The 27,613-nt window shown below is 49.5% G+C and overlaps 13 protein-coding genes across 14 annotated transcripts in view; 7 read left to right on the top strand and 6 right to left on the bottom strand.

Moving 5' to 3' along the window:
• The window catches only part of LOC125690121 (histone H2A-IV-like), a 79,217-nt gene extending 78,549 nt beyond the window's left edge, over positions 1 to 668 (bottom strand). Inside the window, exon 1 of the mRNA XM_048938144.1 lies at positions 6 to 668. Coding sequence (XP_048794101.1) covers positions 11 to 646 — 636 coding nt within the window. The 5' untranslated portion in view covers positions 647 to 668 and the 3' untranslated portion in view covers positions 6 to 10. The remainder of the gene's footprint in view (positions 1 to 5) is intronic.
• LOC125690220 (histone H2B 1/2/3/4/6) overlaps positions 1 to 1,759 on the top strand; it is a 54,877-nt gene extending 53,118 nt beyond the window's left edge. Inside the window, exon 2 of the mRNA XM_048938401.1 lies at positions 1,413 to 1,759. Coding sequence (XP_048794358.1) covers positions 1,413 to 1,416 — 4 coding nt within the window. The 3' untranslated portion in view covers positions 1,417 to 1,759. The remainder of the gene's footprint in view (positions 1 to 1,412) is intronic.
• LOC125690211 (histone H2B 1/2/3/4/6) overlaps positions 1 to 22,949 on the bottom strand; it is a 108,230-nt gene extending 85,281 nt beyond the window's left edge. The window contains exon 1 of one of the 2 annotated variants that reach the window (XM_048938389.1): positions 22,875 to 22,949. In XM_048938389.1, coding sequence (XP_048794346.1) covers positions 22,875 to 22,925 — 51 coding nt within the window. In that variant the 5' untranslated portion in view covers positions 22,926 to 22,949. Of the gene's footprint in view, positions 1 to 22,211 lie in introns of those variants that run through there. The other variant, XM_048938384.1, reaches the window with a different exon arrangement.
• Positions 713 to 1,223, top strand: LOC125690202 (histone H2B 1/2/3/4/6). The gene has a single exon (XM_048938372.1). The coding sequence runs from the start codon at positions 745 to 747 to the stop codon at positions 1,123 to 1,125; it is 381 nt and encodes a 126-aa protein (XP_048794329.1). The 5' UTR covers positions 713 to 744; the 3' UTR covers positions 1,126 to 1,223.
• LOC125690183 (histone H2A-IV) lies at positions 3,757 to 7,073 on the bottom strand. The gene has a single exon (XM_048938320.1). It carries the CDS (start codon positions 7,014 to 7,016, stop codon positions 6,627 to 6,629), a length of 390 nt encoding a protein of 129 aa, XP_048794277.1. The 5' UTR covers positions 7,017 to 7,073; the 3' UTR covers positions 3,757 to 6,626.
• On the top strand, positions 7,325 to 7,865 carry LOC125690225 (histone H2B 1/2/3/4/6). The gene has a single exon (XM_048938415.1). It carries the CDS (start codon positions 7,371 to 7,373, stop codon positions 7,749 to 7,751), a length of 381 nt encoding a protein of 126 aa, XP_048794372.1. The 5' UTR covers positions 7,325 to 7,370; the 3' UTR covers positions 7,752 to 7,865.
• LOC125690090 (histone H1.11L) lies at positions 15,448 to 16,151 on the top strand. Its single transcript, XM_048938063.1, has one exon. The coding sequence runs from the start codon at positions 15,455 to 15,457 to the stop codon at positions 16,130 to 16,132; it is 678 nt and encodes a 225-aa protein (XP_048794020.1). The 5' UTR covers positions 15,448 to 15,454; the 3' UTR covers positions 16,133 to 16,151.
• Positions 16,255 to 17,205, bottom strand: LOC125690168 (histone H2A-IV). Its single transcript, XM_048938276.1, has one exon. It carries the CDS (start codon positions 17,151 to 17,153, stop codon positions 16,764 to 16,766), a length of 390 nt encoding a protein of 129 aa, XP_048794233.1. The 5' UTR covers positions 17,154 to 17,205; the 3' UTR covers positions 16,255 to 16,763.
• Positions 17,443 to 17,961, top strand: LOC125690240 (histone H2B 1/2/3/4/6). Its single transcript, XM_048938430.1, has one exon. It carries the CDS (start codon positions 17,508 to 17,510, stop codon positions 17,886 to 17,888), a length of 381 nt encoding a protein of 126 aa, XP_048794387.1. The 5' UTR covers positions 17,443 to 17,507; the 3' UTR covers positions 17,889 to 17,961.
• Positions 19,248 to 19,949, top strand: LOC125690145 (histone H3). The gene has a single exon (XM_048938198.1). The coding sequence runs from the start codon at positions 19,282 to 19,284 to the stop codon at positions 19,690 to 19,692; it is 411 nt and encodes a 136-aa protein (XP_048794155.1). The 5' UTR covers positions 19,248 to 19,281; the 3' UTR covers positions 19,693 to 19,949.
• LOC125690146 (histone H3) lies at positions 20,670 to 21,176 on the bottom strand. The gene has a single exon (XM_048938214.1). The coding sequence runs from the start codon at positions 21,140 to 21,142 to the stop codon at positions 20,732 to 20,734; it is 411 nt and encodes a 136-aa protein (XP_048794171.1). The 5' UTR covers positions 21,143 to 21,176; the 3' UTR covers positions 20,670 to 20,731.
• A 292-nt stretch (positions 22,950 to 23,241) lies between the features above and the next one.
• Positions 23,242 to 23,645, top strand: LOC125690159 (histone H2A-IV). The gene has a single exon (XM_048938264.1). It carries the CDS (start codon positions 23,252 to 23,254, stop codon positions 23,639 to 23,641), a length of 390 nt encoding a protein of 129 aa, XP_048794221.1. The 5' UTR covers positions 23,242 to 23,251; the 3' UTR covers positions 23,642 to 23,645.
• Positions 23,646 to 24,169: 524 nt separating this feature from the next.
• LOC125690100 (histone H1.11R) lies at positions 24,170 to 24,860 on the bottom strand. The gene has a single exon (XM_048938091.1). The coding sequence runs from the start codon at positions 24,850 to 24,852 to the stop codon at positions 24,184 to 24,186; it is 669 nt and encodes a 222-aa protein (XP_048794048.1). The 5' UTR covers positions 24,853 to 24,860; the 3' UTR covers positions 24,170 to 24,183.
• Between the last annotated feature and the right edge of the window lie 2,753 nt (positions 24,861 to 27,613).

A 27,613-nucleotide genomic window follows, 5' to 3' on the forward strand; every position in this document is an offset into this window, starting at 1 on the left:
TCTACGGTACTCACTTGGCCTTAGCCTTGTGGCTGTCAGTCTTCTTGGGCAGCAGCACGGCCTGGATGTTGGGCAGCACCCCACCCTGCGCGATGGTGACCTTGCCCAGCAGCTTGTTGAGCTCCTCGTCGTTGCGGATGGCCAGCTGCAGGTGGCGGGGGATGATGCGCGTCTTCTTGTTGTCGCGGGCCGCGTTGCCCGCCAGCTCCAGGATCTCGGCCGTCAGGTACTCCAGCACGGCCGCCAGGTACACCGGGGCGCCGGCGCCCACCCGCTCCGCGTAGTTGCCCTTGCGCAGCAGCCGGTGCACGCGGCCCACGGGGAACTGCAGCCCGGCCCGCGACGAGCGCGACTTGGCCTTGGCGCGCGCCTTCCCGCCCTGCTTCCCGCGGCCAGACATCGCAGCGGCTGAAGATTCGGACCGCAACCGAGCGAGGAACACAGCGAGAGACCGACGGAACTCGGCTACGCTCTTGCTTAGGCTCCTTGCCTCTGCGCTGATAGGCTGACTTCTGGGTCCGTTGTGGGCAGCCAATGAGAAGGCGAATCGAATTGGAACCAATGAAAAACAGTTATAGAGGAGGAAAGGGGTGTTCTCGAGGACTGACCAATGAAAGAGTGCGAAAGGGATACCTCTAATTTGCATACAGGAGCTATAAATAAATGGGCTACGACCACTTCCTTCCCATTCGGCTTTTCGTTCTCGTGTTGGTGTTTGTTGCTGTGTGACTTCTTTTTGCCGTTATGCCCGAGCCGGCCAAGTCCGCGCCCGCCCCCAAGAAGGGCTCGAAGAAGGCGGTCACCAAGACCCAGAAGAAGGGCGACAAGAAGCGCAAGAAGAGCCGCAAGGAGAGCTACTCGATCTACGTGTACAAGGTGCTGAAGCAGGTGCACCCCGACACGGGCATCTCGTCCAAGGCCATGGGCATCATGAACTCGTTCGTCAACGACATCTTCGAGCGCATCGCCGGCGAGGCGTCGCGCCTGGCGCACTACAACAAGCGCTCGACCATCACGTCGCGGGAGATCCAGACGGCTGTGCGGCTGCTGCTGCCCGGCGAGCTGGCCAAGCACGCGGTCTCCGAGGGTACCAAGGCGGTCACCAAGTACACCAGCTCCAAGTAAGCTGTCTGCGTTTCCCGTACCTGAGTTGCTCGACCCAAAGGCTCTTTTCAGAGCCACCCACCTTGCCAGAGAAAGAGCTGTAATCCTGTCGGAAAGCAAGTAAATAGCGTAGTTGTCAGTATGTGTTTCTTCTATACATCTACAAAATCCTTTCTAAAAATAATTTCTGTAAATAGCATTACCTGCCAATTTTGTTCCAGAAAATATATGTATTTCCGCTATCTGCAATATTTTTTTTAATTTTAATTACAATTTCGTTGTGTTTTGTTTTCTTTTTTTTCTTCTAGGTGAGACTCCATTCCCTTCCCTCTTCCTCCCCTAAGTCTTTGTCTTGTTTGCACCCTTCCCGTTCATCACATCCCAATCAATACCTCTCCGTTCGGGTTTTAAGAGTTCATGCAAACCGAAGGGACAAGAGTGCTTTTTTACATCTCACATTGCTGACAGAGACTCGTATCTGTTTTATTGATCATTTAAACTCCATCAACGGTGCTTTAGCTGCAATATCGACATCAGCCTCTTGAGGGTGCCTCAGTCCCAACTGTTACAGTTGAAGCGAGGTGTGTCCGCGGTGCATGAGTGTAAAAGAATTTTCTTATTTTACACTTTCCAATAAACTGTCACTATAGACCAAGCGTCTGTATTTAAAAGTGTGGTAGTTAATTAAATGGAAATCCTTTCTAACAGTTACTTCAGCAATTTTCTTCTGTATTTGTGATTTTTTTTTTTTTCCAGTAACTTGCACAGCTTCTCCTGTTATAGGAGAGACTATTTCCCCTTGTAAATGCACAATGAAGATGAATATTACTTAGCAGCTACTTCACCTTTCCAGTATTTGTAGCTCATTAATTTAAGTACCGAGAACTGCAGAAGTAGCCACTATGGGCTGACCTGTTAAAGCACACAGAATTACACAGAATGGCCTGGCTTGGAAGGAACCTCAAGGATCATGAATTCCACACCCCCCTGCCACATGCAGAGCCACCAACCTCCCCATTTAATACTAGACCAGGCTGCCCAGGGCCCCATCCAGTCTGCCTTTGAACACCTCCAGTACAGGGCATCCACAACCTCTCTGGGCAGCCTGTTCCAGCACCTCACCACTCTCACAGTAAAGAACTTCCCCCTGACATCCAACCTAAATCTCCCCTCCCTCAACTTAAAACCATCTCCCCTTGTCTTGCTGTTATCAACCCTTTCAAAGAGTTGACTCTCCTCCTGTTTGTAGGCTCCCTTTAGGTACTGAATTATCAGCCTTGAAGTCTTTCATCCAAGCCCTTGGTTTTCCAAATATCTACCACACTCTTTGGTAATTAGACATTGCTGCAAATGCAGAACTGAGCTGTTAACACCACCTCCTAAAATGCATCTGAATAATCCTTATCTCCAAGCATTCTGCTGTGGCTTCAGCAACACTTGGTTTCACCAAGAGCTGCAGAATGGCTGGACTCGAGCTTTCCAGCACTGACTGCATGTGGTGTTTGAGTACCGGTACAGAGACATCACTAAGTCTTTATTATTTTAGTCACTGATTTATCAACATTTCAGCTTGAAGCTGTTGTGAGAGGTCTCTGTTTTGATTTCTGGTCATTGATGCTGGGACCCATGCTTCCTTCTCCCCATTCTTCTGCAGTTTCATATTGCGCTTTGAGATATGCTCTCAAAGGATCTTAGAGCAAACTCAAACAGCTTTCACTTTCTGCACCCCCCCCCCCCCATACACTATACTCTATACACAGTACTTTAAAAGATGAATAAATACAGTGTGCTCCAACCTATAAGTTCTTAGATAATGTAATATGTGGGGGGTGTAGAGAGGGAATCTAGAAAATATCTAAAAATACTCATACTCTGAAAGTGGTGATACTCATTGGAACCATTTGTCAGAAGCTATTACACTTAGCAGTGTGTTATGTAAAATTCAGATTCAGCCATGCTGGCCTAAAAAAAAAGATAAAGGTGCATTCTATCCCCCCAGCTCAGGAATGCACAAGTATTATCTCAGCTCTTCTTCTATTTGCATGCTGGGTGCTTCATCTGTGGAGCTTTCACATATATTGGGTTGGAAAAACTTAAAGGTCCCTTCTAACCCAAACCATTTTGTGATTCTATGAAATTCCAGATAATCTTCCTCTCTTGCAGGCTGTTTCAGCATGCACATTTCTTACTCCAATCCTAAAAGTCATCAGCACAGGAACTATTGATTATGATTTCTCCTTCCAACCTCAGTACAATATTCCAGTGTGAGTACAATCTCAGATACTGCTGTGCTGTGCACACAGCGTTTCTCTGTGGACACACACACACACACACACACACACACACCCCATCAGATCTGACTGTAGCACCATCATTGCTCCATCTCTCGGTGCTGAGACCCCAGTCACTGCAGCAGTAAAAACCAAGTACCATCAAAAACGTTGTGTGCTTGCCTTTTTTTTTTTTTTTTAAACATTCATAACAGCAGTAAGAATTAGGCTCAGCAAGAATAGCAAACAATTTTATCTCCATCTGAGATGGAGACCATCTGAGGAGGGTGTTTCATGGGATGATATCCAGCAGCCAATATTCCAACACAAACATGTCTATCAGATCAGTGCCAACATTTCAAGCCCAAAACTCATCACATTCAAGGGGATCTTAGAGGCATGGGAATGTTAGCCCTACAGTTTAAGCTGTAAGATGAAAGGAGAAGATCAGGATGGGGTGAAGGAAGGAAGGGAGGGGAGTCACTGAATCACAGGAGATAAGGAAGTACACACAAGTTTCTAGATGAAGCAAAGACGAAGTGAGGGGCATCAGAGTTGTCTACAGGAGGTCACAGGTTCTGACAGCACTGCAGTCAGAGTCATCTCGCAGATGTTTTACCTGACAAACATTTGGAATTAATGAAAACACCACCATGAATATAAAAATCACACAATAGTGCATTGTACCATCTGTTATATTCTTTACAGTTCTTTACTATTAAATCCAAAGCAGTTTCCATTGTCTTCTGTAACACATTCTACTCAGAGAACGCTTCCTATGAACCAGAGAGTGGAGCAAGTTCACATAAATCATCCTGGGAATTGCTATAAAGCATAGCCTTCAAAAAGGCTGTTGATACTGTGTGTTGTGTACTGTCAGTTCCTACCTTGAAAAACCTGCCTTCGTTCACGTGAACAGAAACACACAGTAGGTTTATTTTTTGTTTACATGAACACATTTGTCATTTTAACCAATCAATCATGTACACTGTGCTTTGTGCCTGTAGTGTGTTATCAACCACAAGGTATAGCAAAGAATGATTCATGCAGTTAAAAACTGCCATTATCTTATTTTTCATTTCCATAGTCTGTTACAGTCAAGCAGTTTTGGAAAGATGTTACTTACCTAGCCATATATGTAGTACATTTTATATTTGTCGGTCACTTACGAGTTAAACTGAAACAAAACCACGCAGTCTGTTCTTTGCAAAAATGAAATGCAGCATCTGGGTGAACAAGTAACAGTAACTGCTGCTCTGCTTAACTGACAACACAGGAAGAAGATTCAGATATTATACACAATGATCAGTGCCAAAGATCCGATTGAGAAACTGAACAAAACACTTCTGTAACTACTTTATTCTGCTTCCTGGTTGGTTGGTTTGAGTCAGTATTTGCTCACTCACTTCTCAGCTCATATTATTTTCCAAGTTGCCAGAAATTACTTATTATTAAACACAGTGCAAATTATTCAAATTATTGTTATGTTAAGCAACTCCCATCTTTATTTTCCAGTTTGATTACAAAAGAGTATATTTGAAAATAAACTGCATTATGAAAGCATAAATAATAGGAAGAGGGAATCCCACTGAAAAAACCCTTCTCCCTGCCCAGCTCACACACATGGGATAGGAAAAGAAACATGACAAAGAGCAGCAGTGTCCAGTTTCCTCAGGACTGGGTCACAAAACCAGAGGCCTACACAGCCACAAAGCACCCTCTGGAACTCACACGGTGCAGTACTTCTTGTTTTATTAGTTTTCAATATATTTATTTTTGATGGCTGCAAGTAACTTGCTGTACTTTGTGGCCTTTCCTGATGCCACTCTCAGAATGGTTTCAAAAGTACTCACTCATGATGCTGACCTTTAACTAAAAAGTTAATTCCATTTCCTTTTAACAAAATTACTCTGGTAGCAATTCTGCACATATACTCATTTTAAAACTGGAGAGAACAAGGAGTTTATATATGAGAGGAATAGCAAGACAGCTCAGAATTCTTATCACCAGCAGAATCCACAACTGTTTGTACCACTGTTTGTGTCACCTGTAGATTTTAGTCTTGAAAGACTCTTGAACAGTACTGAAAAGAAGCAAAGGCCACGGAATTATGGATGAACATTGAACTACAGAGAGAGCAGGAGAACCTGTGCTGCTGTTGTACAGCATCAGAGACGTGAAGAAACATACACCTCTCCTATGTGCACTGCACCCACTGCTCATTTGGCAGCAAGCTGCAGCTTCTGCTCCCCCAACAGCCTCAGCTGTGAAACAGTTCCTTTGCCTTTTACCCTTGGGACACAGTAAGACTTGCTTTTTTAAGTCACTCTGCAGAAACACACACAAAAGAGGACATTACTATAGGAACGATACATCAAGTCTTTCTATATACTTTTTTTTTTTTTTTTTTAAAAGTAGTCTGCTTCTTTATTTGATCCCAACACACAACCACTCAACTCAGCATCATAGCAAACAGGCACTTGGGCTGAGCTGGCTCAGAGAGGTCTATTTGTCCACACCAATTTCATACTCAAACTTTCAGATGCTGCTGTTTGAAATCACTGATACAAATCTCCCAGAAGCAAAATCGTCACGTGGGTGTCACACAAGTTCAGTTCCCACAGGAAAAAACAGAGGTTGATGCAGCTCAAATCCTACAAGATTACCTCATGTCATGCAAAGCCTCATAGAAGAAATGATATAAATTCTGCTTCAGGTTTAGGATAGCAAATACTGACTGCAAATTATGAACTAAGAAAAAGCAATAGTGAAAAACAAATTTTGAGGTTCCCTAAAAGGCTAATAGAATCGACCAGAAAGATTCACTCGAAAGACAGCCTCATGGAGGCAGACAGACCAATAGCAGCTCTTAGATACCACAGGTAGAAACGAAAAACCCACGGCCCACTCTGCCAGGAAGCACCGCCCTTTCTGCCTGTTAAAGCGCAGCTCCCGGATAGCGGCGGTACAACTCCGCCTGAGCAGCCACTGCCGATGGAGGACTAGAGCGCACACCGCGGCGTAAGTGCGCCGCCAGCACTGACCGGCAAAGAGAGCTGCGCGCGGCTTTGCATCAGAGCCGGCGGACGTTTGTAAAGGGCTGCACGCTAAAGGGAAAACGTAACGTGCGTCCAATCAACGCCCACAGGAAAGATAAGAACTGGAAAAAGTGCATCAACTCTCTTAAGGAAAAAGTGGGTGGCTCTGAAAAGAGCCTTTTGTGCTTGCGTCTGGATTTGTCATAAGTTGTGCTCACTTGGCCTTAGCCTTGTGGCTGTCAGTCTTCTTGGGCAGAAGCACGGCCTGGATGTTGGGCAGCACCCCACCCTGTGCGATGGTGACCTTGCCCAGCAGCTTGTTGAGCTCCTCGTCGTTGCGGATAGCCAGCTGCAGGTGGCGGGGGATGATGCGCGTCTTCTTGTTGTCGCGGGCCGCGTTGCCCGCCAACTCCAGGATCTCGGCCGTCAGGTACTCCAGCACGGCCGCCAGGTACACCGGGGCGCCGGCGCCCACCCGCTCCGCGTAGTTGCCCTTGCGCAGCAGCCGGTGCACGCGGCCCACGGGGAACTGCAGCCCGGCCCGCGACGAGCGCGACTTGGCCTTGGCGCGCGCCTTCCCGCCCTGCTTCCCGCGGCCAGACATCGCAGCCACTCGCTCCCACGAAGAAACCAACAGCTCGCAGCGCAGTGCTTTCCGACCGCGCCCGCCCGCTTATATTCAGTTCGGGCGGAGCGGAGGCGCGCCGCCTGATAGGGTGAGCGGGAGGCGCAGTGCGTGCAGCCAATGGGCGAGCGAATCGAAGGGCGTCCAATGGTGACGCGCGTGTGGTGGTGACGTCACAGGGCCGAACTTACCGCCAATGGCAACGCGGCGCTGCGGAGCTGCTGCTTTGCATAGCGCCGCTATAAAAGCAGCTCCCGCGGTCGGCTGCTTCACTTCGCTCCCTGTGAGTGTAGCGGTGGCGTGTTGTTTTTGAGTGCTTGTTTGGTGTTCAGCATGCCTGAGCCGGCCAAGTCCGCGCCCGCCCCGAAGAAGGGCTCCAAGAAGGCGGTCACCAAGACGCAGAAGAAGGGCGACAAGAAGCGCAAGAAGAGTCGCAAGGAGAGCTACTCGATCTACGTGTACAAGGTGCTGAAGCAGGTGCACCCCGACACGGGCATCTCGTCCAAGGCCATGGGCATCATGAACTCGTTCGTCAACGACATCTTCGAGCGCATCGCCGGCGAGGCGTCGCGCCTGGCGCACTACAACAAGCGCTCGACCATCACGTCGCGGGAGATCCAGACGGCCGTGCGGCTGCTGCTGCCCGGCGAGCTGGCCAAGCACGCGGTCTCCGAGGGCACCAAGGCGGTCACCAAGTACACCAGCTCCAAGTAGAGCGGTCCTGATCCTCACTCTGAACCCAAAGGCTCTTTTCAGAGCCACCCACTCGTTCAATGAAAGAGCTTTAATTACTGTGTTTTATTGTTAGGTGTCTTCTCTGCTAATCTGCTGCATGCTTTTCGTATGATTATATTCGGTAGTTATTTTTCACTTAATTATTCACGTAACTAATAAGTCTCCGAGTTTCCTGAGCTTTTACATCATACGTCGGTTTATAAATGTTTTAAAAGGGAAAAAAAAAATGCCAGAACGAATTAAGCTAGTCTGGATAAACGTTCCGCAGGCTAGATTTAGCGTTCAGAGGTGTTAATAAAGCCTCAGACGAGACCATTGACGAAGCTTTTCAAATACAAATCCTTGTATCTCAATAGAGGCATTGAGACCGCGGCGGGCGCTGTATCGGCGCTTTACCCTGCAGCCCGGGGGCTGAGTCACGCCTGCGTGTACCGAGCTGTTTCGAATGTCGCTGTCCATTGGCTAGAGAGACGGAGGTCAGCTCCCTAACCCTGACGTCATTGAGTGCCGGGAGGAGCCCGTGTCGGGGGTGGGGGGGAGGTTCTGCAGGGAGGCGGTCGGAGGAGGCGGAGCTGAGGCGTGGGGTGCCCACGCGGTGGAGCTGCCTGCTCGCGCAGCGTCTCTCAGAGCCGAAAGCCCTTCTCCCCTCAGCCCGCACGCGGGGCACTTTACCCAGCAGGTGATCTCCTCCCACATCCGTCACTTTACACGTGCTCAGGCTGTACAGGAAAGACGCTTGTCGCCTAATTAAGATGGATACACGGTAGTTAGCGCTCGTTGATTTTTCTGCGTGATCCTTAACGGTACCAGAGCAGCTGCATAGGAGTTCATCGTGATGTTCAAAAACGGTGTGAATGACTTGGCATGATGTGGAGATAAAAGATGAAAGCCCCTCCTTTCCTCAGTACTTTGACCACTGTCACCTGATAACTGGCAGTAAACTCGGGACCTTCGGTATTTACTGCAAAATCCTCTACAAATCTGCATTCTGTTTAGGGAAGGTTGTTATTCCTAGATAAGCAGGCCGTATGGATCCTGCAAGCAGTGTCTCAACATTCCACAAGCTTTGAGAGGGGTACGCTGTACCCTGCTAGGGTTGATAACGAGGTCAAAGTGCTGATGAGAAACTTAGTCAACAGCCCATATTTTTTTTGTAAATAAGTTCTTGACTGTATATAGGACCTGGACTTTGTAATATGCAATCTTTTGCCTTGATAGCAACTCGCAGTGGAACCTCGTGACACTAAAAACCCCTTGCAAGGGTCTTATATTTACATAGCACGTGCATGGCATTAGATTTTAATATGATATATTAGATTTTAATATGTATATCAATTCTCAGAATAGATGGGAAATTTGGGGAAGCTGTATGGATATTCACATGTTTGAATGTATTTAATGTGTGCTTCTGCTCATGAACTTGAATGTGAGGAACAGTGATCCTCTATGAACCTACTGCTGCTATAAAGTAATGTCAACTTTCTAACCCGATTTTTGGGTTAGCAGGTTTCATCCCCAGACTTTGGTGACAATTTTTCACTGTTACAAAAAATATTCTACCAGTCAGCTTAACCCTATTGCTTGCATATGATCCATACCCTTAGGATTATTGTTATTAACGTAATCGTTATTATCATTATTATTAAGGGTAAGAAGAAATGTAAACCCTCTTCTCGTTGCAGGTATGCAATTGTGCCCTTTCTGCCACTTATTGTTTACCAAACGTTCCCAGTAGACATTAGTGTATATTGACTAGGAAAGAAATCTAAGGGAAAGATGGTGGGGGACATCTGGAATTCACACCAGAAGGTTCAGTGAATAAATACCAGGCAGTATAAACCAATTTTCCTTTGGGTGTTCCTTATAAACTTCACCTGGCAGTTACAAGCCCAAGAAAACAAGAATGTACCCGCCACCCAGATGTGCCTTTGTATATATGTTGTGTTTAACTGGATGGAAATTGGAGAAGGAAGCTGAATTCACTCCTCAGCGGGGGCCTAACAATCTGATATCAGAGGAAAAGGGAACTTAGCTGAGACAAAGAAAAAAAATCACACCACTGAAAGCAATGGTTTTAGCACCCTTTTGTTCTCCCAAAGCACAGCCTTCCTGCAGGAGCAGTTCACAGAGACGCCCTCACTGTGCCTGCCCCTGAACTGTGTGCGCCTTCAGATCCTATCAGAGAATCGGTTCCCTGAACACCAATTGATCTTTGGAAGATGATTCTGGGGCTCTGGTTCCACGGAATGGAAAATCCGGCCTTGGCCCTGCAATACAGAGCAGATTTCACTCCCAGTCTGCTTGTAGGTCTGTGTCAGAAGAGTCTCTGTTCCCACAGGAACATATGCTTTCTCACAAGGAAAACATCCCACAAGGCTAGGCCCTTCTTCCTCCCTTCCATGATATGCCCACTGCTGGAATAATATCAAGGCAGGTTCCCCTTGAGCCTCCCTTGCAGATGACCTACTGCTTACTTGGAGTGACTCACTTCAGAATTGCTGCTTGGGTGAATATTGACTACAAAGTATCACAGATGTAATCAGAAGTGCCTTTCAGCCTCTTTTGTCTTTGCTTCCTCTTTCTTTCACCAATCCTCCCTCCCATCCACCTCATCAATCTGATTGTGCCTCCTGCTCATGTTTACAGTAATCTACACCCAGCACTCTCCCACTGCCACTCCTCCTCCTGGGAAAGGATCATTTGTTCCTTATGGCACAACAAGCAATGCCTGAAGGTATTGCACATGTAACATCCACCTCCTTCCTGCCCCATCAAACACCTGCTTGTCTCTGGGTTGTAGTTCTGAGTTATAGCAACTCAGTCAAGAATTGTGCTGAACTTCATCATGGTAGGCCTAGGAAGACAGGAGAAGCTTGTAGCAGATATTAAGAACCAGAGAAAACATTTAATCATTTCTCTGTCCAGCTGAACAAAGAGCAGATACCACTCTCCACATCCTGCTCCAATCGTCTGTGTGCAGTCACACAGGTGTCAATCTACAGCAATAAAAGGAGAGAGAGTGGCAGAAGTGTCATGGTGGTATAAATTGGTGATATCTTAAGGATAGACCAAAATACCAGGGGATTTGGGAATCAAAACTGAGCAGCACTGAGTACCTGCCTCAAGTACCCAAACATCAACAAGACAGTTGGCAAAACCCTGTCAGAAAGTGGACTTCTGGTGGCCCCACATCTTCTGCTGCAGTGGCCCTACTAACAGGTAAGGCAGCCAGTGAGAAATCCTGAGCCACGTTAATAGAAAGCATCACATAAACTACAAATGCCCCACTGATCTTGCTGGTACCACTACAACAACCTCCTTCTGAAATGCATAGGTTTCCCAACGCCAAAATGTCTGGGAAGGATACATGCATACCAGCTTTTCAGTCTCATTTCCAGTGCTGACTTTGCAGTTTTCTTCTTTCAGCACAGCCTACAAGGAGGAAGGCAGCTATGATGTCTTCCCCATCCTGAAGCACTGCAGTTGGTGGCACTCTTCCCATCTGTGCAGCACTTCTTTCCAAGACTCATTATTTCTTACCAGGCATGTAAGTAGCAGCTCAACCACCTCACCTCTCTACACTGCCAACAAATGTAGGAGACCATATAGGACAGTTCAGCTCTCAAGAAGGTGTGTAATTGCACAACTGTCATTTCATATTTCACCCTGATACAATCCATACCCACTTTGCTGCATCTACCAGGCAGAAGTAGAAGACAGCATTTTGTTCTCATAGTCTTGAGGAGCAAATGAAAGCTTGACCACGCAGCACGGCACGTTTACTGAAGCTGTTTGTGGAGTGGACAGCCTAGAAGAGTGTCTTCTCTGAGCAGACCCACAGGGGAAGGAGCTGCTGTCTGCAGGGTGAGCAGCAGCAGTCCAGGCATGAGGTGCCAGGAGATCTCCAATTACTTGTTCTACGTGTGCTGCAACAAATAAACTATCTTGTTAATGTGCCTTTGGAAAGTGGCATTTCACATAGAATCACAAAATCATTAAGTTTGGAAAAGACCTCTAAGATCGAGTCCGACCATCAGCCCTTCCCTACTGTCCCTGTTAAAGCATGTGACTTAAGGGCAGAAAATGGAAATCTGTGTTTGAAGTTCTGTTCACGTTTACCGAAAACAATCCTGAACATTTGTCTGAATGCCTGGAAATATTCAGTGTACTGCATCTCAGTGATTCACAGAGTTTCCATACTACATTTTCTCCTGGTCTCCAAAGTGCTGTACACATTTTTCAGACATGTCATATGCTCTGCCTCCTGTGACCCTCCCAGCTTATTAAATGAGTGAGGTAAGTGGAGAGAAAGAGCGATGAATGGCTATCTCCTTTCTACCTGAATCCACATTCCCTACAGGCAAAATCTCTTTTTAGTAAAGCATAAATTTACATGTATAAATTAATCAGTACAGTAACATTTTCATACATGTTGTATTTATGTGATATTGAAGCATTAAATATTGAACATGACACTTTACACTGACTGATTGATCTGAACTGATTCTTGGAATTACACCTTAGCTGAGTTTGTGAGCCTTTAAAAACTAAATGGACTGGAATGAGAAAGGAGCTATTTCTGTTCTGTTTTGCATCAAACTAAAACTGAATATTTGGATTTGGAATTTTTTTCACGAGGAAATAATTTTAGGAACATTAAAGAAGTCTATATGGATATTTCTGACTAGATAATGTAATTTTCTGCCTGATGTCTACTATGCATCTGATTGTAGATTTCTTACAAAAAGATGCTAGTGATCTACATGGGAATTTAAAAGATCTATGAATACTAAAAAACCTCTTATTATGAGGAAGAGTCCTACACTGGAGACTGAGCTGTAAGCAGTAGTAACACTTTCCAACTGAGAAATAGATTTTTTCTCTTTCGTGTAACAATGTGTTATTATTCAGAAAACCATCAAAAATCCATTTTTAAAAAACTGCCTCTACCCATGACAGAAGATGTCCTAGAGATCATCCCAAGTCAAGCAGATTTGCATTGCCATGAGTGACTTCATGACTTCATTTATTTATTTTTTTTTTTGTATCTGGAGCACAGAGAAGTCAGAATTGACCTAATAGGATACCACACATAAGAAGTGTGAATGAAATACAGCATCGATACAGATGGTAGCTCTAAATAACCTCATCTCCTTCTCTTGTTACACTTTCACATGTGATGCTATTCTGTTTCTTGCCTTATGCAGACAAAAGCCACTCCAGGACACAACCACATCTCTTGGAGGTTTCTCACACTTTAATTGTACCCAAGTCATGGTAAATCAGTGCTGCTGGCAAAATCCTTAGACTGTCTTCACTACTGCCATAAATTTCACAAGAGTTTGTGTGCTGTATTACTGCAGGAAATGCAGAAAGAAAGAAAAAAAAAAAAAAAAACCCACAAATGACTGCATTTTCATAACAGGAAATAATCCCTCGGGTCTCCTGTCCTTTCCCACATTGTACTGCATACTTCTGAACAATTAACTCTACTATCTGACCCATCCCAAGATAATTATTTTATACATATTCAATTTATCCCACATCAAAAAATCCTACCTTGGTAAAAGAAAACCCTTCCCCCCCCCCCCCACTGCCTTCCCCATGGTGGTTCTGATCTGCCAACAGCTCAAACATGAGCTCATCTGTGATTGTGTGTGCATTGTGCCACTCTCTGACCTTCTACCAGGGGAAAAGAAATGCAAGTCAGCAGAATGAGCAAAGCTCTGTCTCAGAAATCTGAACACAAGAAAAGAATTGTCTGCCGTGGCCTCACTTCTTTGTTTAGGCAGTTTCTTCAGTGACATACAAAAGGTTAAAAAACAAAACCTGCTGCCAGCAGGATGAATGCTGAGGGCAGGAGACACTATGCTGAAGTTGTAAGTTATGTCCTCTCACTGAGGCCACAGAGCACAAAATAACCTACCACTGCATCCTGTCCTCTCACCGTCCTTGTGCTCATGGTCTCTTCTGCAACAGCATTTAAGAACTGGAATGCAAAGCTGGCTCTATTTTCTGTTTTCGTCAGGATCTCACAGCCTCTCATCAGATCCTGTGTGGATGGATCCCATCTGGATCTTGTTTCTACATGTCTCACCAGAGGGGAAAAAAAAAAGTGCTGTAAGATGGGAGACTGTAGCTCTGCTCATTACATATTCAATGTCCTGTTTCATGTTTTCCTGAAATACAGGATTTTAATAATAGTCTATATATAAAATGAATGTGTATAAAATGAATTACAGGGGTCAAAGCAAAAGAAACAGATCTCTCATTATGAGCTGGACAATATTAAGGCTCACAATACTAATTTTGGCTATAGAGCTCCAGATATCAGTTTGTAGAGTATAGGAGTGCTGAGAAGGAGAGGAAACAGCAGATAAAAGTAAATGAAATGTATTCATCACATCTATAAAGTTACCAAATACTGTGCCGTACTGAAGTTTAAATTAGAAAGATACAATCAAATGCAAAATAGAGTTTTCCCGGGTTATGTAAGAGCATTTCTTCACCTGAGAAAAAGAAAAAGAAAAAAAAAAAAAAAAACAAATCAAGCAGTTATGACAAGTAGTACTGAACAGCTGTATCATAGCATTTCCTCTCTAGCATTGCCCTCAATTTCCTGTTCCAGTTTAACTTGGCAGTGCTGAGGAGAGAATTGTTTGATCGCCTACTGGATTTATACTGTGTTATTAAAGAAGTCCCTCCAGCCTAACCTGCAGTTCTTTCCATGCAGAAAATAAGCATATCTTACCTTGGTTATTTTTTGCTCAACTGCCGTATTTGACTGACAATATGCCCTCAACTATAAAAATAATCACAAAAGTAAACACTTCATCTTAAAATATGAACACTGGGATGAATGTATTTGCCTACCTGGGTTACTCAAAAGAATTCTTCTGGGAGAAAGAAATGTAAATATGATTAATTGAAACGTTAGTACAAAGATGAAGAAAGCTGAAGAAAGCAGAGGAAGAACATCTGTATGTTCTTGTAAGATGACACTGCTGGCTAATTAAACTGATCTGGTATTCATTTAACTATTTCTGGTGAAAGACACATTATTTCTTCACTTTTTATAAGCTCTGTGCAAAGCCATATAGGGCACAATGTCCAAAGGTTTTGCTATTTTTAAGAGATGAAACCGTGTTACCGGGAAGCAGCTCCTAACCCAGCTGCAGAGCTTGGAGGAAACTTTGTGTTACTTGCTTCTTTTCAAAGCTAATTTAGGCAAAGAAAATGACTCGAGATTATCTCCGTTTTGTACTACATTGATAAAAAACCGTCTCAGGAACACGAATCCGATGCCACTGTGGCGATGCCGTAAGAAACATAATTGCAATATAGAAGTAAAAATAAAAATCTTACTGTTCAGCTCTTCACACAATCCCCAAACTCAGAGATTACGGTCCGGTATAAACGTCATCTTACATCTGAGATAAAAGAAACTCCAAAGGACAAAACTACCCTCTCTCCCCAGCACCGTGGTTAAGAAATCGAGTGCCGTGAACACCAATTTTTACCAAAATCACACTTTTTTGAGAAGGAAGAAACACAAGCCGAGATGCAGCGCGCCGGGCGCCGGGGCGGGGAGGACTCCGCAACGCACCAATCAGCGCCCGCTGCGCTGCTATAAATAAGGGCGCCTCGGCCGCAACCGCCGGTCCACACCGCGCAGCTCCGGCATGTCTGAGACTGCACCGGCACCCGCTGCTGAGGCAGCGCCCGCCGCCGCCCCGGCTCCGGCCAAGGCGACCGCCAAGAAGCCGAAGAAGGCGGCGGGCGGCGCCAAAGCCCGCAAGCCCGCGGGCCCCAGCGTCACCGAGCTGATCACCAAGGCCGTGTCCGCCTCCAAGGAGCGCAAGGGGCTCTCCCTCGCCGCGCTCAAGAAGGCGCTGGCCGCCGGAGGCTACGACGTGGAGAAGAACAACAGCCGCATCAAGCTGGGGCTCAAGAGCCTCGTCAGCAAGGGCACCCTGGTGCAGACCAAGGGCACCGGCGCCTCCGGCTCTTTTCGGCTCAGTAAGAAGACCGGGGAGGTGAAGGAGAAGGCTTCTAGGAAGCGAACACCAGTGGCCAAGCCCAAGAAGGCAGCAGCCAAGAAACCTGCGGCTGCTGCTAAGAAGCCCAAGAAAGCAGTGGCAGTGAAGAAGAGTCCTAAGAAAGTGAAGAAGCCAGCAGCTTCTGCCACCAAGAAATCGGCGAAGAGCCCTAAGAAGGCAACCAAGGCTTCCAAGCCCAAAAAGGCAGTGGCTGCCAAGAGCCCAGCCAAGGCAAAGGCAGTGAAGCCCAAAGCTGCCAAGCCCAAGGCAGCCAAACCCAAGGCAGCCAAGGGAAAGAAGGCGGCCCCCAAGAAGAAGTAAACCCCTGACCTGCTGCTTTTCAACCCAACGGCTCTTTTAAGAGCCACCCAAGATTTCCCCAAAAGAGCTGAACACATTCAATGATGTGATGAAATGTTATGAGTTTTTTAATTTTCTCATGCAAGCACATCTAATACATGCTGAAGGACTTCAAAGGCTTGTAATAGCATCAAAAATTGCCTTAAATATTTGCAGTAACGTAGGGGGCAGTTCACACCTAAAGAATCACTTACAGATTAGTTAGGTACTTAAGGGGCTGAAGTCCATTTTCTTTTAAGGGAAGCACAAACATTACATAGCAGGCATTTAAATGCTTTTGTAATCATATTTGACTACGGGAGATGGGAAATAAAGGTAGGGAAAGAGTGCTTGTGTACAGCCAGACTAAGCTAAACAAATAGTACCAAACATGGGGAAAATACAGGGAAATAAAAAAAAAAGTACTAACACGGTCACAAAGAATTAAACTTAAAAAATAATTGCATTAACGAATTTAGTACCACCCTTCCAAAAAATAAGTCATAGACGGCAATTAATAAATTAAGAAAAAGGAATTTAGCTCTTTTTCCTGAATTTGTAGGTGGCTCTGAAAAGAGCCTTTGGGTTTCTCCACACACTGTCCACAGCTTTCTCACTTGGCCTTAGCCTTGTGGCTGTCAGTCTTCTTGGGCAGCAGCACGGCCTGGATGTTGGGCAGCACCCCACCCTGCGCGATGGTAACCTTGCCCAGCAGCTTGTTGAGCTCCTCGTCGTTGCGGATAGCCAGCTGCAGGTGGCGGGGGATGATGCGCGTCTTCTTGTTGTCGCGGGCCGCGTTGCCCGCCAGCTCCAGGATCTCGGCCGTCAGGTACTCCAGCACGGCCGCCAGGTACACCGGGGCGCCGGCGCCCACCCGCTCCGCGTAGTTGCCCTTGCGCAGCAGCCGGTGCACGCGGCCCACGGGGAACTGCAGCCCGGCCCGCGACGAGCGCGACTTGGCCTTGGCGCGCGCCTTCCCGCCCTGCTTCCCGCGGCCAGACATCGCAGCCACTCGCTCCCACGAAGAAACCAACAGCTCGCAGCGCAGTGCTTTCCGACCGCGCCCGCCCGCTTATATTCAGTTCGGGCGGAGCGGAGGCGCGCCGCCTGATAGGCTGAGCGGGAGGCGCAGTGCGTGCAGCCAATGGGCGAGCGAATCGAAGGGCGTCCAATGGTGACGCGCGTGTGGTGGTGACGTCACAGGGCCGAACTTACCGCCAATGGCAACGCGGCGCTGCGGAGCTGCTGCTTTGCATAGCGCCGCTATAAAAGCGGCTCCCGCGGTCGGCTGCTTCACTTCGCTCCCTGTGAGTGTAGCGGTGGCGTGTTGTTTTTGAGTGCTTGTTTGGTGTTCAGCATGCCTGAGCCGGCCAAGTCCGCGCCCGCCCCCAAGAAGGGCTCGAAGAAGGCGGTCACCAAGACGCAGAAGAAGGGCGACAAGAAGCGCAAGAAGAGTCGCAAGGAGAGCTACTCGATCTACGTGTACAAGGTGCTGAAGCAGGTGCACCCCGACACGGGCATCTCGTCCAAGGCCATGGGCATCATGAACTCGTTCGTCAACGACATCTTCGAGCGCATCGCCGGCGAGGCGTCGCGCCTGGCGCACTACAACAAGCGCTCGACCATCACGTCGCGGGAGATCCAGACGGCTGTGCGGCTGCTGCTGCCCGGCGAGCTGGCCAAGCACGCGGTCTCCGAGGGCACCAAGGCGGTCACCAAGTACACCAGCTCCAAGTAGAGCGGTCCTGATCCTCACTCTGAACCCAAAGGCTCTTTTCAGAGCCACCCACTCTTTCAGTAAAAGAGCTATAGCACTTGATAGTTGTACATTGTAGTTTTTGTGTCTTTGAAAGAGCGAAATAAGCACAAGTACGATGTTAACTGGCTGAGAGTACTTACTTGCTTTATGCAACGTTTTACAGTATTTTCAGGAGAGCATGTTTATCAGACTGGTAAAGATGCCTTGAGTCTAATGAACTGTCTTGTTTGTGGGACACAACCAACCAGTACCGATGTTCTTAGCAATTGTTGAAGTGCATTTTTTTGTAAATAATTCCTACATTTTCTCCACTTGCACGAGTGAAAATCTTGTCAATTGGGCACCGCTAAGGCATGGAGAATGTAAGATCGCTGTAGGAATATTAACAAAGAGTTTAAGGGATAGAAGTACCACCATCAGCTTTCTTTCAGGAGAGAGAAAGCCAATAGGGTTATTTCATTGTAATGTTCCTTCGGTACTGCGCCGCTCTACCCCTGGCACCGAGCACACTGTCCCCCACGGCCCCGATCCTCAGCTCCCACCTGTTCTCCGCAGCCCCCGCCGCTCCGCATTACAGCTCCAAGGAGGGACGGGATGGGACGGGCAGGAGAGCGGTGCCCGTGGGACGTGTAGCGGTCGAGGCGAGGCGGACCTGAGTGAGGACTGCACGCCTCTCCTCGGCCCAAGAAGGGGGCGGGGCAAGGACGCGGCAGCGCTAGGCGGTTCTTGGACGCGTCTCCCCTTCTCGGAGGAGAGCGGAGCCTTACCGAGGGCGGGTGTCGGAAGGCGGGGTCGGGAAGCAGCCCGGCAACGCTCGCACTGCGCGAAGCGGCGGCTGCGACCCGCGCTTGGAGCGGTGCTGCCGCGGCCCTGAGCCGATAAGGGGCTCCTCAATAGCAGCGAACACGGACGTGAAAAGCGGGCTCTGACTCCAGCCCTGCTTCTGCTGGGGGGGGAGCGGGGAGTAGGGAGAGTCTGAGGCAGGGACAGCGGGACTGCGCTATTCTCCCGTCACGCTCTACGCCGCTATCCGTGTGAAGCGGCTCTCAGATTTCTCCGGAAACAACGGTGGAGCTGGCAGCGAAAAGGCGTCCGTGGTGGGCTGGCTCAGCGCGGAGAAGAGCGGGCGGATTGGACGAGACGGGAGGGGAAGGGCTCGGCGGCTTCAGCTGCCGAGGGGGCGGGGCGGGGCGGGGCGGGGTTCCCGCCCGCGAAGAGCGGGCTTTTCGAATTGCCAGGCTCGGCCAATGACAGACCGCCTCCCGGGAGCGTCCAATCGGCAGCGAGCGTGCGGCTATAAATACCGCCGCCGCAGAAGGCTTGCTGCTGTACCTTTGCCGAGAGCAGGGAGTGTAGTGTCGAGTGCTGTGCGATGGCGCGCACGAAGCAGACGGCGCGTAAGTCGACGGGCGGCAAGGCGCCCCGCAAGCAGCTGGCCACCAAGGCGGCCCGCAAGAGCGCGCCGGCCACGGGCGGCGTGAAGAAGCCGCACCGCTACCGGCCCGGCACGGTGGCGCTGCGCGAGATCCGCCGCTACCAGAAGTCCACGGAGCTGCTGATCCGCAAGCTGCCGTTCCAGCGCCTGGTGCGCGAGATCGCGCAGGACTTCAAGACCGACCTGCGCTTCCAGAGCTCGGCCGTCATGGCGCTGCAGGAGGCGAGCGAGGCTTACCTGGTGGGGCTCTTCGAGGACACCAACCTGTGCGCCATCCACGCCAAGCGCGTCACCATCATGCCCAAGGACATCCAGCTCGCCCGGCGCATCCGCGGGGAGCGCGCCTGAGGCCGCTGTCCTTTCTCTGCCAAACCCAAAGGCTCTTTTAAGAGCCACTCCATCTACAACAAAAGGAGCTGTTGACACATGAAGTGTGAAGTGCTTAGTTGTGTTGCTTGTTTCTAAGTGTCTATGTTTCTTCTTTCTGCTAGTTACTTTGTTTCACTATAAAAAAGTATCTTTTACACTGAATAGTATGGGAAAAGTGATTAAAGTAAATAATCAGTTTGTGACACCCACATGCAATACTAGCTCCTTACAGTATTACCTCAGCATGAAGAATGGGGGCTACCTTCTAGTGTGTAAACAAGGCTATCTTCTGGCATGTAATCAGACTCGGATCTGTTGCAGGTATGAAAGGCTTGTCAAGAGCTTGGATAATATGCCCTAGGAGGAGAGACTGAAAGAACAGGGGGAGTTCAGTCTGGGGAAAATGAGGCTGAGGGCAGACGTTATTGCTCTCTTCCAATACCTGAAAGGTGCTTACAGCAAGAGCAAGGCTGATCTCACTGCTGACGGGTGACACGATGAGGGGAAATAGCCTCAAGTTGCACCAGGGTAAGTTTGGGTTTAGGTTGGATATCAGGAGAAGATTTAAAGAGAGAGTTATTAAACACTGGAATAGACTACTGCCCAGGCAGGTGGTTGAGTCACCATCCCTGGATGTTTAAAATCTGTTTGGATGTGGTACTCAGGGACATGATTTAGTAGAGGGCTGCTAGAGTTAGGGCAATATGGTTAGGTCATGGTTGGACTTGTTGATCCTTAGGGTCTTTTTTAATCTGAGTGATTCTGATTGTAAATGGAGTTTTTTAGTTAACTAATCTTGAATTTTAAATGTAAAGTCAACACAGCACCCCCGTGTGATACTTAAAGTTATATTTTGCAATATGTAAAGACAATTTGAGTATTAAAAAAAAAAAAAAAAAAAAAAACAGAAAATTGCAGCATAGCATTTCATTATGAACCAGTGTCAACAGCTCCTTTTGTTGTAGATGGAGTGGCTCTTAAAAGAGCCTTTGGGTTTGGCAGAGAAAGGACAGCGGCCTCAGGCGCGCTCCCCGCGGATGCGCCGGGCGAGCTGGATGTCCTTGGGCATGATGGTGACGCGCTTGGCGTGGATGGCGCACAGGTTGGTGTCCTCGAAGAGCCCCACCAGGTAAGCCTCGCTCGCCTCCTGCAGCGCCATGACGGCCGAGCTCTGGAAGCGCAGGTCGGTCTTGAAGTCCTGCGCGATCTCGCGCACCAGGCGCTGGAACGGCAGCTTGCGGATCAGCAGCTCCGTGGACTTCTGGTAGCGGCGGATCTCGCGCAGCGCCACCGTGCCGGGCCGGTAGCGGTGCGGCTTCTTCACGCCGCCCGTGGCCGGCGCGCTCTTGCGGGCCGCCTTGGTGGCCAGCTGCTTGCGGGGCGCCTTGCCGCCCGTCGACTTACGCGCCGTCTGCTTCGTGCGCGCCATCGCACAGCACTCGACACTACACTCCCTGCTCTCGGCAAAGGTACAGCAGCAAGCCTTCTGCGGCGGCGGTATTTATAGCCGCACGCTCGCTGCCGATTGGACGCTCCCGGGAGGCGGTCTGTCATTGGCCGAGCCTGGCAATTCGAAAAGCCCGCTCTTCGCGGGCGGGAACCCCGCCCCGCCCCGCCCCGCCCCCTCGGCAGCTGAAGCCGCCGAGCCCTTCCCCTCCCGTCTCGTCCAATCCGCCCGCTCTTCTCCGCGCTGAGCCAGCCCACCACGGACGCCTTTTCGCTGCCAGCTCCACCGTTGTTTCCGGAGAAATCTGAGAGCCGCTTCACACGGATAGCGGCGTAGAGCGTGACGGGAGAATAGCGCAGTCCCGCTGTCCCTGCCTCAGACTCTCCCTACTCCCCGCTCCCCCCCCAGCAGAAGCAGGGCTGGAGTCAGAGCCCGCTTTTCACGTCCGTGTTCGCTGCTATTGAGGAGCCCCTTATCGGCTCAGGGCCGCGGCAGCACCGCTCCAAGCGCGGGTCGCAGCCGCCGCTTCGCGCAGTGCGAGCGTTGCCGGGCTGCTTCCCGACCCCGCCTTCCGACACCCGCCCTCGGTAAGGCTCCGCTCTCCTCCGAGAAGGGGAGACGCGTCCAAGAACCGCCTAGCGCTGCCGCGTCCTTGCCCCGCCCCCTTCTTGGGCCGAGGAGAGGCGTGCAGTCCTCACTCAGGTCCGCCTCGCCTCGACCGCTACACGTCCCACGGGCACCGCTCTCCTGCCCGTCCCATCCCGTCCCTCCTTGGAGCTGCAACGCGGAGCGGTGGGGGCTGCGGAGAACAGGTGGGAGCTGAGGATCGGGGCCGTGGGGGACAGTGTGCTCGGGGCTACGGCACTGCTGGGCTGTACGCAGCAGTGGCGCGGCCCCATTTGCTTTCCATTTCGTTTGAATGAACGCTCATGATGACGCCGTCCATATTTGAGCCTTTTGATCGTTATAACCACACCGTAATATCGTAGCGTCTGTGCTTCACTGTTCCTCTATTAATGCGGCTTTTCAGTAGTGTCTCCGGGTGGGAGGGAAAAGAGTGGTTGCAGATCGAAAAGCAATCATCCCAGAACTCACAATGCACTTCAGGGATTGATGTAGAGTTATTTGAGACCTTAAAAAAAGCCATAGTTAAGTGCAGATTGCCCTCTCTGGTAGGTAGGGAACACTGCTTTTTTCAAAAACATAAAATGCCCAGCTACTTAAATACAGTACCACTTAAGCGAGTATTGCTTCTATTCAGAAAAACAAAAAGAGAAGAAAAAAAGTAACAACTACAAGCTACTTTAGCACTTTAGCTCTTTTACTGAAAGAGTGGGTGGCTCTGAAAAGAGCCTTTGGGTTCAGAGTGAGGATCAGGACCGCTCTACTTGGAGCTGGTGTACTTGGTGACCGCCTTGGTGCCCTCGGAGACCGCGTGCTTGGCCAGCTCGCCGGGCAGCAGCAGCCGCACGGCCGTCTGGATCTCCCGCGACGTGATGGTCGAGCGCTTGTTGTAGTGCGCCAGGCGCGACGCCTCGCCGGCAATACGCTCGAAGATGTCGTTGACGAACGAGTTCATGATGCCCATGGCCTTGGACGAGATGCCCGTGTCGGGGTGCACCTGCTTCAGCACCTTGTACACGTAGATCGAGTAGCTCTCCTTGCGGCTCTTCCGCCTTTTCTTGTCGCCCTTCTTCTGGGTCTTGGTGACCGCCTTCTTGGAGCCCTTCTTGGGGGCGGGCGCGGACTTGGCCGGCTCGGGCATAGCGACAACAACCAACGAACGCACCAAGCGAACTGACCACAGGAACGTTACTTTCAGCTCCGTTCGCCCCCTTTTATAGTCCCTTTATGCAGATTAGGTTGCAGTCCTCTCAGTTTCTATTGGCTGAGATAGGCCCTTTCGCCCATAGGTTTTCGTCCTTAATCACCATTGGTTAGAATACGATCCGAGTCCCTATTGGCTGATTTCGCAAAATCGCTTTCTGAGCCTATCGAATCACGCTCATGTTACTGAGAAAGGATATAAGAGAGCTGTTGGATTGCTGTTAGTTCTGCACTTCTTTCGCTTTTGACTTTTGAGTTTCTGCGATGTCTGGCCGCGGGAAGCAGGGCGGGAAGGCGCGCGCCAAGGCCAAGTCGCGCTCGTCGCGGGCCGGGCTGCAGTTCCCCGTGGGCCGTGTGCACCGGCTGCTGCGCAAAGGCAACTACGCGGAGCGGGTGGGCGCCGGCGCCCCGGTGTACCTGGCGGCCGTGCTGGAGTACCTGACGGCCGAGATCCTGGAGCTGGCGGGCAACGCGGCCCGCGACAACAAGAAGACGCGCATCATCCCTCGCCACCTGCAGCTGGCCATCCGCAACGACGAGGAGCTCAACAAGCTGCTGGGCAAGGTCACCATCGCGCAGGGCGGGGTGCTGCCCAACATCCAGGCCGTGCTGCTGCCCAAGAAAACCGACAGCCACAAGGCTAAGGCCAAGTGAGCCGGCCCCGCGGAAACGTGCAAAGCAGCGAAGTGAAACCCAAAGGCTCTTTTCAGAGCCACCAACAAATTCAGGAAAAGAGCTTCGATCTCATTACGTTTAATTAAAATGACAAAGTTAAAAAAAAAAAAAAAAAAACAAACACACAGCCGAAGCTTAAAAGCGAACGCCTGCCATTAGCACAGGAATGCCCGCGTTACTTCCCCCCGCCGGCACTTCCCCACGTCCAGCGTACCCGCACTGCGCTCCCCGAGAGCAATGACAGCCGCGGCACAGCCAATCCGCACGCAGTGCGGGCCGTTCAAAGTTACCGCAGCGCTGCTTCCAAGAGGCGCAGAGGTGTCGCGTCCGCCACTGTCCGTAGCCCGGAGCGGAGCGCCCACCCCTATCGTAAAGAATGAAATGCGTTTCTCAGATCTTTCTCGGGAAGCGCCCAAGAAAACCGTTTAACCAGTAATCCAGCTCCTTTCGAGAAATCTTGGGTGGCTCTTAAAAGAGCCGTTGGGTTGAAAAGCGGGTCAAGAGTTTTCTTCCACAAGGGTTTACTTCTTCTTGGGGGCCGCCTTCTTTGTCTTTGCTGCCTTCGGTTTGGTTGCCTTGGGCTTGGCAGCTTTGGGCTTCACCGCCTTTGCCTTGGCCGGGCTCTTGGCAGCCACTACCTTTTTGGGCTTGGAAGCTTTGGCAGTCTTCTTGGGGCTCTTTGCTGCCTTCTTTGTGGTGGCAGCCGCTGGCTTCTTCACTTTCTTAGGACTCTTCTTCACTGCCACTGCTTTCTTGGGCTTCTTGGCAGCACTGACAGGTTTCTTGGCCGCCGGCTTCTTGGCTTTAGCAGCAGATGTTCTCTTCCTAGGAGTTTTCTCCATGCCCTCTCCCGGCTTCTTGCTGAGCCGAAAGGAGCCGGAGGCGCCGGTGCCCTTGGTCTGCACCAGGGTGCCCTTGCTAACGAGGCTCTTGAGCCCCAGCTTGATGCGGCTGTTGTTCTTCTCCACGTCGTAGCCGCCGGCGGCCAGCGCCTTCTTGAGCGCGGCGAGGGAGAGCCCCTTGCGCTCCTTGGAGGCGGACACGGCCTTGGTGATCAGCTCGGTGACGCTGGGGCCCGCGGGCTTGCGGGCTTTGGCGCCGCCCGCCGCCTTCTTCGGCTTCTTGGCGGCGGCCTTGGCCGCGGGGGCCGGGGAGGCGGCGGGCGCTGCAGCAGGAGCGGTCTCGGCCATGACAGCGGTGCGAGCAGCACTACAGGCGGAGGCCGCAGCGCTCCCATTTATAGCAGCGCAGCGGGCGCTGATTGGTGCACGCCGCCCCGCCCCGCTCCGCTGCTGCTCGGCGCTCGACCGCTCAGCTTGTGTTTCTTCGGGGAGAATAAAGTGTGTTTTTTCTACTTTGTCTGTCACGAAATCGTTCTTTTTCTACATCTGCGGGAGCGTGGAGGGGTCTATTTTCACCTGTGGTTGTCTTGTTCTAGAAAGAGTTTCGTTCGGGCGGAAAGATGACGATAATTCCCGTGTCCTGCAACCGAGCGGTCCTTCCGAGAGAGAAAGTTTTGTTTTTCTTTGTAAATTATATGTTGTCCTTTAATGCTAGCGCGAAACAACAAAGTCGGCTTCAATCTCCAAAGGGTCTTCTTTCCCCCTGAGTGGGAAGCGGGCAGCCAGGGCCTCGCTGTTCCGAACCACACGGCTCCAAATCTGCCAAGGTAGCACAGCTGCCGGCTGCGGTGTCTGCGCGCTGTCCATCCCGCTGCAGTCTTCCGCCACTGCGAAAAGCTCCGTTGGGGATATTTCTCCCCAAACTTCCCAAGCTACAATTCCAAGCGTGTCTGTGTGACATAGGAGACGGTGTACAGTTTATGTGCCTCCAAATGGGAGGCTTTCTCTGTAACCCTTAGCTGCTGTTAACGTGGTACGGGGCTCTTTAATGATAATGGCTGAACAGGGACATGAAGACCAAATGGGAAAATGTTTGTGTCAAATGATTGAGATGCATGGAAACCTCTGGCACACCGAAACAGGCCACATAACTAAAACATGCAGTGCTATTTATGTACAATATGTTGGTGTGATTCAGTAACTTGGAAATAATGGACAGAGTGCATCTGCAGGAGATGTGACAATGCCACTTCATGCATATTTTGATGCCAGAATAGGAAGAAAACTCTCCATCTTTGCCCACTGCTCACTCAGCAGTTGCAGTCAAAGTCAGAGCAGTCTATGTACACAGAACCTTTGGCTGCAGCATGCAGTGATCCAAAGCTGTTTGGATCAAAGCATGCACACTTCCCTGTCAGCTAACACTTTGTACGTATTTCAGTACTTGACAGGATTTCCTCATTCATTTATCTCGAAGTTTGCCCTTTCACAGCTCTTACCCATCATATTGCTGCTTTTCTGCCTAATGCGTAAAAATCGTTCTTGCATGATGCTGACCAGATGCTCAGCTCCATTGTTTCAGCAAAATGGAAGATGTGTGACTGGGAAAAAAATAATAACAACACACTCCCTTCTGCCATTCCACCACAGGGAAGGTGAATAGAAATCTCTGTCTCTCCGACTTCTGCTTTCTCTCTGACCCTTCCTCATCACTGAAGTTTCCCAGCTGAGAGTTGTCCCTCAGGCAGGGAGGGTGGCTGAGATGGAAAATCCAGCAGATCTGGAACCTGCTTTGGCAGGGGGGTTGGACTCGATGATCTCTGGAGGTGCCTTCCAACCCCTACAATTCTGTGATTCTGTGATTCTGTGGATGTTGGCCTTTCAAGCTGCACTAGAAGCAGGGTGGCTCATAGAGCGATATTCCCCAGGGAATTTACAGTGGCAACATAACCATAAGCCAGATATACTTCATGTGGCAATAGGGGACATAGAAAACTGAACAGTGAAATTGGTAGTGTCTCATAAAGCTCCCCGAATCCAGGTGGATGAATTCTGCTCCATCACATGAAACCCTGTGCCCTCTGAAAACTAACCTTGTTACAGATTCCGCAAGATTAACTTCTTTACATTCACTAACTCTTCTCATATTGTGGTTCCAGTGCTCGGGTTGAGGCAGAAGCCTTTCTACCCCACAGTAAATCAGTTTCCTTCATTCTCTGCAACTCCTGTTTTGCAAGAGCAATAATGCAGCACAATAGAAGATTTTTCTCCAATCTGTAACTTGATCTTCTTGAGACTGCTTTCCTCTGGGTGTTAAAAATCTTCCACACACACAGTCTGATGGAATACAGTGTGTGCCTAAAACCTATATAGCAGTGATAACTACAGTACCCACCATCTTCAGGGGAAGAGCCTCTCAGCATGTGCCAGAGCAGCACTGCAGCACATTGCTGCGATCCTCACTCCACTTTTGAAGCCATTGACCTCCGTCAGTTTATATCCATCAAAAAAGGCTATTTCTCAACTCAAAACAATTTTTGTAATCATTTTGAGAGCTTCTGCTTGCTTGATTTTTTCTGATTATGTGTTTACTCCATGATTCCCCTTCTACTGTTTGGAAGGCAATATATTCTCTGCACAAGCAAGCAGCAAAGCCATGATGTTAGGAGGGAAAGCGTGTAAGTGCCAAAGAAGACCAAAGCATTCAAGACAAGGTGAATGCAGCACTACTTCATTCAATAGTGGTAGTGAAAGCACAAGGACAGTGACTTGCCCTCCTGCCCCATGTACAGCTCTTCCCTGTGTGTGATTAGCAGCAGAGAAGCTGGAAGTTATGCACCAGAATTTATCACTGTAGTCATATTCAGTCTTAATTAGGATATGCAGAAGCAGTACACATTTCCCTGCAATGCAGGCACAAAAAAAGAGCATATAGAGAGGATACTTGCTGGAGAGATTCTCCCTCCCTCCCTCCTCTTAACCATTTGCCATCACAGTTACAGCAAGCTCTACTGCCTTGGGTTAGATGAGGTGACCATCAAGAAATAATATAAATGCCAGAGCTGTTCTATGTTTGTTTCTGAGCACTTCTGAGCATTGTTAGTACAAT

The sequence above is a fragment of the Lagopus muta genome, chromosome 1 (genome assembly GCF_023343835.1).
Source record: "Lagopus muta isolate bLagMut1 chromosome 1, bLagMut1 primary, whole genome shotgun sequence".
In the NCBI taxonomy this organism is placed as follows: domain Eukaryota; kingdom Metazoa; phylum Chordata; class Aves; order Galliformes; family Phasianidae; genus Lagopus; species Lagopus muta.

Coding starts and splice junctions, on each gene's coding strand:
- LOC125690202 (XM_048938372.1), top strand. CDS start 745: ATGCCCGAGCCGGCCAAGTCCGCGCCCGCCCCCAAGAAGGGCTCGAAG.
- LOC125690183 (XM_048938320.1), bottom strand. CDS start 7,016: ATGTCTGGCCGCGGGAAGCAGGGCGGGAAGGCGCGCGCCAAGGCCAAG.
- LOC125690225 (XM_048938415.1), top strand. CDS start 7,371: ATGCCTGAGCCGGCCAAGTCCGCGCCCGCCCCGAAGAAGGGCTCCAAG.
- LOC125690090 (XM_048938063.1), top strand. CDS start 15,455: ATGTCTGAGACTGCACCGGCACCCGCTGCTGAGGCAGCGCCCGCCGCC.
- LOC125690168 (XM_048938276.1), bottom strand. CDS start 17,153: ATGTCTGGCCGCGGGAAGCAGGGCGGGAAGGCGCGCGCCAAGGCCAAG.
- LOC125690240 (XM_048938430.1), top strand. CDS start 17,508: ATGCCTGAGCCGGCCAAGTCCGCGCCCGCCCCCAAGAAGGGCTCGAAG.
- LOC125690145 (XM_048938198.1), top strand. CDS start 19,282: ATGGCGCGCACGAAGCAGACGGCGCGTAAGTCGACGGGCGGCAAGGCG.
- LOC125690146 (XM_048938214.1), bottom strand. CDS start 21,142: ATGGCGCGCACGAAGCAGACGGCGCGTAAGTCGACGGGCGGCAAGGCG.
- LOC125690159 (XM_048938264.1), top strand. CDS start 23,252: ATGTCTGGCCGCGGGAAGCAGGGCGGGAAGGCGCGCGCCAAGGCCAAG.
- LOC125690100 (XM_048938091.1), bottom strand. CDS start 24,852: ATGGCCGAGACCGCTCCTGCTGCAGCGCCCGCCGCCTCCCCGGCCCCC.